Source organism: Falco punctatus (assembly GCF_963210335.1).
Source record: "Falco punctatus genome assembly, chromosome: 9".
NCBI classification, from domain to species: domain Eukaryota; kingdom Metazoa; phylum Chordata; class Aves; order Falconiformes; family Falconidae; genus Falco; species Falco punctatus.
In genome coordinates, this window is record NC_137589.1 from 164,108 (window position 1) to 174,364 (window position 10,257).

The window sequence follows — 10,257 nt, forward strand, 5'->3', positions numbered from 1 at the left end:
AGCTAAAATTTATGTAATCTAAAAAAGGTGAGGAGAAAAAAATCATGGTGAATTTATTGATGATATTCTAGGACAAGAACATCATTTGAGTAGTAGGTAGCTGCCCAAGGAAAGCGTAGTTCTAAGTGGTCTGCAGGGAAGAACTGCAGCAAGTTTGCTACAAAATGATACAAAAAACCAACAGAAAAAGAGAAGCTCTGTCATTAATCCCTAGGGTAACTGCCCTGAAATTAAACTGCCATAAGCAGTCGTTCAGGATTTCTCATCACATATGTTACTTTCTCCAAAGCTAGGAGAGCTGGTCTTCTCAGTAAGTCTGTCTCCCTTGTTTGCAAAGGGATGTGGTAGAGCAGATGCCAAATCTTAGGAGCTGATGGCTGTGGGTATTTGTACAGAGGGAAATAAGAGCAGATTTGAGATGGTTGTAAAGATAATTCCCATGTCTATTTAAGCCCATTTGTCTGAGTTTGAACACTAATTTAATGGCTTTACAACCTGCTAAGCCTTCTTAAACTCTGCTTTTGCACACTGCATGACCTGAAAGCTATCCAAGAGTAAGATGTCAGATGGGAGCCAAGCATCCTATATGAATATAAAACCCTTCCTCTATATATTGTGAATGGAAGACCAGCTCAATGGCTGTAAAGCCATGAGGAACAGCTTTTTGTGGGTATTAATTCATGCCTCCAACTGAATTGTCTTTATATAGATACAAGAATATGCATGGATTTTAAGAATGTAAAGTTAAAACTGAAGGTATGTGTATGTGCCCTGAAACATTTACCAGTCTGTGGAAGACAGTCATTGCTCATATAATGAGTAGATACTTGCCAGTGAGAGCAGAACATGGGTGGTCTGTCATGAACCTAGTAGGTACCATTTTCAAAAGCAGTAGTCACAAAAGTCTTCATTTACGTATAAAAAGAGAGTAAACAAATTTAATAAATTGCAGCTTTCTAGAGGGTTGCCTAAGACTTACGGTACCAAAAATAATTTTAGATCATCCTAATCTTACAAAAATGCAGTATGATATGTTCACAACATTTCTGGTATGTAAAATATCAATTACAATATTCCCTGAATCTTGCTATTATTATATATATGTAGATATTTAAAGATAATTAAGTGCTGTAATCACAGTAATACATCTACCATAGAATGTATTCTTCCACTGTCAAGGGAGTGTATATGTACACTAAGCCAGGGTTAAGTTCAGTACCATTGAGGCCTACAAAATGGAAGACCCCTTTCAGAAGTAAAGGCCTATATCCTCAGCTAAGAAGATACAAGAACTTGAAAGGGAAATAATCTTCAGCAGTCATAATCTTAAACCTTAATGCTTTGAGTCACCATCAGCAAAGGAAGGTGTTGTTAATAGAAATTGTACATTGTTGACTAGCTTTCTGAAAATTTTCAAACATGACATGCCCCTGTTTTCTTAGCTGTTCAGTTTGGTGGCAGTGTCCATTACTATGGGAAACATTTAGAGAAATACTCCTTTATTACGGAATTACGACTATGATTTATTTTTCCTTTATTTCATATAATGCTCCAGCCTGACAGGTGATGGCAGAAGAAGGTGAAAACTGGCAAGATGAAACTGAAAGTGAGATCAGCACTGAGTTCTGGTAGTACATTCTTTCCTATAACCAAATGTTGGTGACCTCTCACTTTTCCTGATGGGTCTCATGCTTGACATTTACCATTTGGAATTGTTAGGTGAAACCAGATGTCCACAAAGATGAACAGCTTTTGCAGAAATCTCCAGCAGGGCTGCACTAATTAGGAATTGGTGTTTATTTTTCTGAACATACATGTGCAAATATTTTCTAGAATTCCTGTATTTCTCTCTAGCCTTTTCGATGACTTAATTTTTTTAAAGGAAGTAAAGTTACTGTCACAAGACAAGTTTCTTCCCAGAATGGATGGTTCAGACTTCTGTTCTTTATGGGCCTACTGTACCCATATTCAACAATTCAATGATTCAAGAGCTGATGTAACAACTTTTCCATGCTACTGGTGCACTGAGATAAACTAAAGATAAGGACACTGAAGTTAACTAAACCAGGTCCATCAATGTCTAAAATTCTTTTTAATTTGGGGTGGTTTTTTTTCTTAATTTTGCACAAGTATGTCAATAGTAGCTACACTGCAGTGAGAGCTGCAGCAAAAAAACCCACCCCAAACTGGGTTTTTAAAAAGTGCAACTAATAATTTTCCTGGACAGTCATAAGCTGTGCTGACTTACTTATGAAAATATTTCATACTATGGGTGTTCTGCTCTCTGACTGGGTACCAGGTACTAGATCTTACTAATCATATCACAGTGACAGTGTCCACAATGCTTTTCTCTGTCTTCTTCTTCTGATTAATGCCAACATTTTAAGAGATGGATCCCTGCTCGCAGTTTGTCTTGATTAGCACAATGAAGGCATGATCACCGTCAGTAAGGGGAAATGGTTTCATACTGTAGGCCAGAAGTGTTCGTTTGGAGAACTGCTATGGATGGCATGGAGAACAAGCTCGGAAGTATAAAGTGAACTTGGTGAGAGAACAGTGACAATGGCAGCTGTAATCTGCAATATCCTGGAAGAGGAGTGTGCAGGGAAAAAGTTTGTGATGAAAACATTTAGTCTGTTCAGAGGAGACATCTTGACTATTCTACTGTTCTACTATTAATGAGCTTGTCTACTGAAGTTCTCAGCATTCTTGGAGCAGCCAGAACAGTCTGTTCTTCTACTGATGTGACAGGTACTTATTAATGACCTGTCAATACACTGTCAGAGAATTAACTAAGAGTTTCTATTGGAAGAAGATAATGGGTTTCCAAAAATACGTGCAGTTCAGTCATGTCTTCAGAACTTATCTGGACTTGTAACTCTTGAAGTAGCTTACAGAATATATGATAAGAATGATGTATGCTGCAGCTGAGGTGTGTAGATGGCTATCTGTAATCATCTGGTTAATCCTGATCGTGAGGTAGCAGCTAAATTGGAGATAGCAATAAGCATGATACTGGCATAGTATTTAATAGAGGAAAAACTATTCCACTACATGGTCACTGATCAGGACCCCAATGCCCCTCAGAAGTCATAAGAAATATCTAAACATACTGTCTTCATTATTGACTAATAATTCATAAAAGGCTAAAAGAAAATATCTTGGCTCTTGTAGGAGCTCTCACCTACCAAATCAGTGATACTCACATTTAGGAAATGTGATGACTCAGTTCAGAAAGGGTTTGAAGAGAACAGTTCCATCTTTTCCATGCAGTTACCCTGTCCAGCACAGTAATGCTTCCCAAATTCCCAGCACTGGACAGCTTTCATCACTACCTGAGGTAGAGTGCCATGAAATGATTTTTCAAGAAAGCAAGTAGATACCTGCATTAGTGCATCAGTCACAATGTGTAAGAAATGTAAACTGGTACTCTCATTGTCATGTACAGCAACCACTACTTTTATGTCTTGCAAAAGTAAATGGAAGTGTTTTCTCTTGTCATTTTGCTTTAGCTAAGTAATTTTGAGTGTTGCTATTGTATTGTATGACACATTTTTGTCTGATGTCTGTCCTCTAGCTATTCCTGCTGGTGAGCTTCTCCCTGGAACCCAGAAATGTCAGATCAAGGCTCAGTTTCTATTTCTCAGTCTATGCAGTGTGTAATCTCCCCTATTGCCAACACCTGAACATATAAGCCTTGGATGTTCACGACCCTACTGCAGTTGCAGGTACTCAGACTTCTTATCCTAATTACTAGCTAATGGAATGGAAAGTTTTAAGAGAAAACTTAAAACTTTCATATGAATGAAGTTCTTACTTGCTCACTAGTAAATGGAATTTTACTCACGTTCACACATGCCCACTCAGAACAGAGAGCACACCCGCACAGAATACAGTTAGAAGTAGATTAATGAGAAGATAGAATAGATTGTGGTGATCAAGTGCCAGTCTCAGACAACATACTGACTAGCAGCCCGTTTACGTGCAACTGACTCCCTCTAGCCCCTTTCCTCTCTATTTCCCTGCACCTGATAAATCTAGAGCCCTCCTTTTGCTCAGCTTTGGTTGTTCCTCTAAGCATCCCATGAATCTTATCAATTCCCATAAACACCTTAAAACATCTCGTACTAGATTTTAGAACTCTCCAACTGCTTTTCCCTTGCATTCAATATTCTGCTGTAGGCAATGACCCCCTTCAGTCTCAAAGGCATACAGGAAGGGAGTTTCTCTCCTTGACCCATCTTGATGAGTTTCATCCCAGGGCAACCGGCTGACAGTCCTCCTTTGATAGCCCCAAGTGTAACAACCTGCTTGACTCCTCACACTGATCAGGTTACTAGAGTTCCTTTTGTGTTATTGTTCATCAGATCCTCACTGGGCCTTTTTTTTTATAATGATGAGCCTGTAAACTTACACTCTAAACATCACAGGTGCATTCTTTCTCCACTCGGCTGCTCCAGACGAGCTCAGATGGATAAAGATTTGCTGGGGTAGGTAGAGTGGGAACAGACTTCTTCAGCTGAGGAAGACCATACCATGGAGATACACTGTCAGTATTGTGTCTGTTCTAGCAAAATGTGAACAACTTAACCATGTTCTTAATTTTTATCATATATGGAACAGAGACCGGTTTTGGCTTTTAAGTTTTAATGGCATCACTTTAGTGGCCACATGTAGTCTGTGTGGATGATGCTGAATCTGCAGCAGGAAAGTCAGAAATTAACCATGAAAGAACCTATGTAAATATCTGTGGAGATTTGGAGTAAGAGGTATCTATAATATACTTTATAGCTTTTTAAAAAATAGATAATGACTGAGTGAAGACCAGAAAGTTCCAGGGGAGGAGGACAGCATTCCTGGACCAAGGATATAAATCTTGTTAACGAGAAACTGGCAAGATAAAGAGGTGCTCTGGTGTCCTCAGATGACATATGACCATAAATGGATAAAAAGAGTAGTGGTACTACTCCCCAGACCACCACTGAAGACTCTCTGAGACCCCCATGCAAGCGTAAAAAACTTCTGCTGGCTCAGCAGTTCCCACTCAGGCACAGAAAACTCGGTTAGCGCAGCACAATAAATACATATTAGATAGGTGGAATTATTGGATTAGTTAGGTGGAGCTTTGTAACTTTTGTGTATAAAGATTTGATGAAGGATCCTAGTAGGCGTGCTTGATTTGTGTAAATACACTGAGCACCCTGCGCAGAATAAAACATCTCCGCTCTAAACATACTTTGAGTGTGTTTCGAGTGTTCTCTTGCAAACAGGCAACATGGACACCAGACGGTTGAGAGGTATTTCACCTGTAAGGACTTGTACCTTCCTGTGTGTTCAGTGACAGGGCTGCACATGCAACTAGGTGCACACATTATACATGCAGATAAAGGCAAGTCCACTGTCTTGCCGTCTTCCAAAACAGCATGGAAGCCAACACTGAGGCATTTGTATCTCTATGAAGTATTTATACAGTGATGGCTTTCTTGAAACAAAAGAATATGTTATATTTTCAGGTCCAGGCAGAGACAGAACTTAAGCAGTACTATTCCCATAAGTGACAGAGATCTTCATTTTGCTCTTTTGGTATAGTCACAATGGAGCAGTGTCAATGTTCGTACCAGATACTGGCTTCTGTGCTGTTTTTGTAGGTATTTTTCTTTCTCCTCCAACAGAGTCCATTAGTATTTGTCCTGAATGACATTGACTTTTATTCCATCTGAAAATACCTATTTAGCATTTTTTGGTTATTAGTATTGCAGGTACGGACATTGGAAACCTAAATGGTATGTATATTGAAATAAATTTGCACTGGAGTTCTACAAGCCTTTCTGCTTCTTCATCAGTGTGATTCAAGGGACGTGGCCTACAGCTGTACTCAATCAAACAGGGCTATGTTCGCCAATATAATCTAATTGTTTGACATTTTTATAGCAATTCATTGAGACTAAAGAGAGATGACTACATTAATATCTGGATGCAGCTAGATAATAGCTGAGCTAAAACTGATGTGCCAAATTACTGAAAGGCTCTTAAATTCTCTTACAGATTTTAACTCTTTGTGACAAAGGAAAAAGGCTTCATTATAAATGTAATAAAGAGAAAGAATAGTACAATTTATAATACAAAGTATTTTAATAAAGAACACTATCATAAATTTTCTAAGAATCTTCTCTTCACTAATCATTTACAAATTATATTTCTCAATAATTGAGATGGGAATTATTGTTAATGTTCATGACTGTTTTCTTGGATAATCATTTTCACTGAGGTCAAAATTAAACAGAAAAGGTTTTAGCTGATGGATATGTATTTTATTCCTCCAGCTAGCCTGTGAACAAACTTGTCTGCCCTGCATACATCTGCAGGAACAGTCAGGTTGGAATAGTGGTAGAGGAGTATGATGGAGACTGAAAGCATATGTAAATGCTGGTCCTGCTTAGGCTGAGACAAATCATCTCATCTCACTGAAGGATCCCATCAAAACCCTCCCTCCTTTATAAGTGTATTTGTTATGAGAAAAGGTCTCCTCTGAGTGGTGTCACAGATTTGCAGGTAAGAGCAAGCTGAAGGAGACCATCAGGAGTGGTTTATTTTGGGGGTTTTGGTCTGAGCCTGGAGAAGAAGTGAATGGAAGAGAAAGCAGGAAAGAAAAAGCGGGAATTAATATTGCAGCTAAAGCCAGAAACACGCAGAAATGTGTTTATCAAACTTGGTTTGATTGCTAATTGCCTTTTTGCTTTCAGAGCCCTTGTCAATAGAGACTCAGTGTAGGCAAGGACAAGGTCTCATTATTCAAAAGTGGAAACTCTTGACATGTGATCAAGTGCATTTTTACCAAAAAACAAGGTAAAAATATCTGCAAAAGGAGCAACCTGATTATCATAAGATGCAAATGGATGAATTAGGGGTTAATTTCCATCTCCCCTACTTCAGAGCTATGCTGGAGTAATGATGCTTATGATGAACTTTTGGTAGAGCTGGTGCTTAATAAGAATCTGCCCTTCTCCATGCCCTTTCACTTTCAGCGGGTAGTATCTCCTGTGTCAGGGCTCTGCAGTTACATGTCATTTTAGGAGAACCAAAATCTGCATATTAAGATATATGTATCTTCAGAAAGCAGTAGTGACTCAATAGAGAAGCTGTGGTTTGTTGCCAGAGCAAAAACATGAAAACTTTTTAAACTGCACCAGCACATCATTCAGTGGTCAAGCCCTTGCCTTCTTCCCTGCTGGCGGGTGGGGAGGTGAGTTTATCTTGTGGCTTTTTAAAATGTACCCTTCCTCTAGATTTGAGGCTATGGAAAATAGCCTGGATCATCTACTTTTAAACCTCAGCATTTTATCTCTTACTGAAATACTTGATTTTGAAAGCTGAACACCTGCCTGCTGATGGGAAGTAGTGAATTAATTCCTTATTTTGCTTTGCTCGTGTAGGCATCTTTTGCTTAACGTATTAAACTGTTTTTATCTCAACGCACAAGTTGTTTTCCTCACTTCTGGTTCTCTCCCCTGCATCTGGGGGGAGTGAGCAAGCAGCTGTGTGGGGCTGAGCTGCCGCCTGGGGTTAAGCCACACCACCATGCCAAAATTCTGCCAGGAACTTGGTTTTGTTTCTCAAGAATATACAGCCTTGAGAACAGAATTGTACTTTTTTTTTTTTTTTTTTTCCTTTCACAAGGAAGGGCTGGCACAACTATAAATGCAGAGCACCTGTGGTGGGCCACTGCAGAAGACATTGTAACCGCGAGATTGGGATTTCAAGCAGAACCTAGGCAGAGTGTAACCACAGCCCTTGGCTGTAGAGGCCCCTTTGTTAGCACGGGTGACCTGCTCTATAACCTGATAGTATACACTGCCCTTAACAATACCACCTGTATGTGGTGCTTGTAAGAGCTCATTTCTATGGAGATGTGTAAGAGTGTAATGCTCTCAGTGAATCTAGGTGAGCCTGCTAGAAAGTTCAGCGTTGTACAGGTATACTTGGAAGAGTACCAGAAAGGTGTGACGAACAGCAAGGTTGGAACACCTCATCACGGATGGGTTGTCAGCAGCCGTGATCTGCAAGGAGGGTCTCATTCCATGCTGAAACAGCTGGGGTTCCCAGCTTCAGAAGGGTCCTAAGATCACTATTACCTTTTCCATAATTTCTGTTTTTTACTCAGTAAACCATTTACCTCGCCTTGATTGTCAGTGCCTTTCAGACCAAAGGAACTGGTGTGACCATGACCATAACACAACAGTAGCTCTTATGGCAACCATAATTTATATTTAAAAAAAATGTTAATTCCATTATAAGCAACCAAATTGATGGATTATTGCTGATTTTTTTAAGCAAAAACACAAAGTAATTATCCCCCAATGTCATGGAAGATTTATAGGAAGAGCAGTTATTTTGTCTAGGTTGACATCATTAAAATGTAATAAACGAACACGAAGCAGAAGAATGGTGTAGTGTTAGGTTGCTAATTTTGCAAACTGTACATAATGCTATAAAACATTTTTTAGAAAAGAGATGTGATTTCTAGGCATACTCTTGCTAGCAGAACAAAACTTCAAGGACACAAGGCTGTTGGTTGACGATCAAGTGTGAGCACATTGACTTTGGCAGCATTCACACCTTTTAGTCATGAAATCTTACGATCTGTAACACCATTCATTGCATAACCTACTTTTTGTATACAGTAAAATATTCATGCTATGCTCTTACCACATAATGCAGGAGTTCTCTCTTAAGTCACTGTGTGTAACTCAAACAAATAAAAAGAGCCCACCTCCCACCCCTTTTTTTACTTGTAGTTCTGAAAGCTTTTGAATTGTTTTACATTGAAAGGCTTAACCACCAACTTCGGGGAACTCTATAAGACTGTCTCAGGGCTAATATTGTTTGGTTGGACTACTACCAATGCATCAGGGTGTTCACATGTTTTAAAAAGTGCCCTCTGAGTTATCCTCCTCCTGAAAAGCACTACTGAAGATGTTCTACATGAAAACTCTCGCTGATTCTATTATTCCTTGTTTATATCAGAAAGGGGAACCTCTCATAGAGACAGCTTCTCACTAGAGACAGGGAATGTTAATGCTGAAGAATTGGTAAACATTTATAAAAAAAAATTGTCCATATATGCAGAAGATAAGAACCAATGCCTTGTTCAAGAAGATGGCTTTGCCCATGGTTATGAGAGTACTCATGTTAATAACCCCCCCAAAAGCTGGCCCTTAACAGAAAATACTTGTGAGGACCTGAAAAATGGACAATCAGTAATACTGCTGACACCCTGTGTTTTCTGTGAATGATTGATTAATTGTTGTTCAACATAGGCTTTGCTTTATTGAAAGAAAACATTTGTGATGCCTCTGTGGTCCTATTAAGACTAATTAATTCCTTCTCCAAATGAAACGAAGACTAATTAGACTCTAATATTGATTTCCTATTTGTCCAGAACCACTAATTTTCATATCACCCTGTTGCAGCGTACATTTTTATGTCTGTGCTTGCTGCGTGTCAGAGTGTTTATCTAATAGAGTGGCAAAATGATATAAGACAACCATAAATGTAATCCATTAAAGTGTGCTGGAGGGGCTGGTGCTAAAGGAGTACAGTTCCGATCTTGACAGTGGTAGTTGGGCCCTGGGCTACACGTGGAATGAGACAGGAACTGTTTCTCCATAAAGATTCAAGAAAGAACTTCACATTAGGAGCACAGGTTTAGATGATGAACCCTTGTGTGTCACTTAGATCCTGCTCAGGTGTTTTTCAGTATATTTACTTAAATTATGAACTTCACTGTTGTAAATAAACTACTGATACCTTCATGCTAATCCCACTGTTCCTAATATACTATGAATAAAAGCTTGCTTACGCCTATTTCTTTCATATGCTTTCTTTACCTCTTCAATTTATCCTGCTTCTCTGCTTCATCCTTTTGACAATGCAAAAATGGTTCTCCCCAGAAAGCTGCTGGGTGCACTGCACTCAGCATCACCTTGTGTCTTTGACACTTGTGCAAGTCGGTGGCAAGTCATCTACCACATTCTACTTCTATGGCTCAGATTACACCCCCTCTCTCAGGCTTTCACATGTTTCAGCCTGATAAATTGCTTATCAGGAAATGCCTGTTAACATCTATAAACCTAGCTCTCCAGATTATGTTTCCCACTTGTTTTGTGGTACTAATTACATCCATCCTAACATCCCGCACTGCATCTCAGACTGCTAAACATTGTTTTCCTTACAAGTCCTTGACCAGTCACTAAGGGC

General features: G+C 39.2%; 1 protein-coding gene across 3 annotated transcripts in view; it reads left to right on the forward strand.

Annotated features, from left to right (window-relative positions):
• The window catches only part of CFAP46 (cilia and flagella associated protein 46), a 93,497-nt gene extending 85,696 nt beyond the window's left edge, over positions 1–7,801 (forward strand). The window contains exons 57-58 of one of the 3 annotated variants that reach the window (XM_080401912.1): positions 1,556–1,628; positions 2,474–7,801. In XM_080401912.1, coding sequence (XP_080258038.1) covers positions 1,556–1,583 — 28 coding nt within the window. In that variant the 3' untranslated portion in view covers positions 1,584–1,628; positions 2,474–7,801. Of the gene's footprint in view, positions 1–1,555 lie in introns of all 3 variants that reach the window. The other 2 variants (XM_080401913.1, XM_080401911.1) reach the window with 2 other exon arrangements.
• Positions 7,802–10,257: the final 2,456 nt, after the last annotated feature.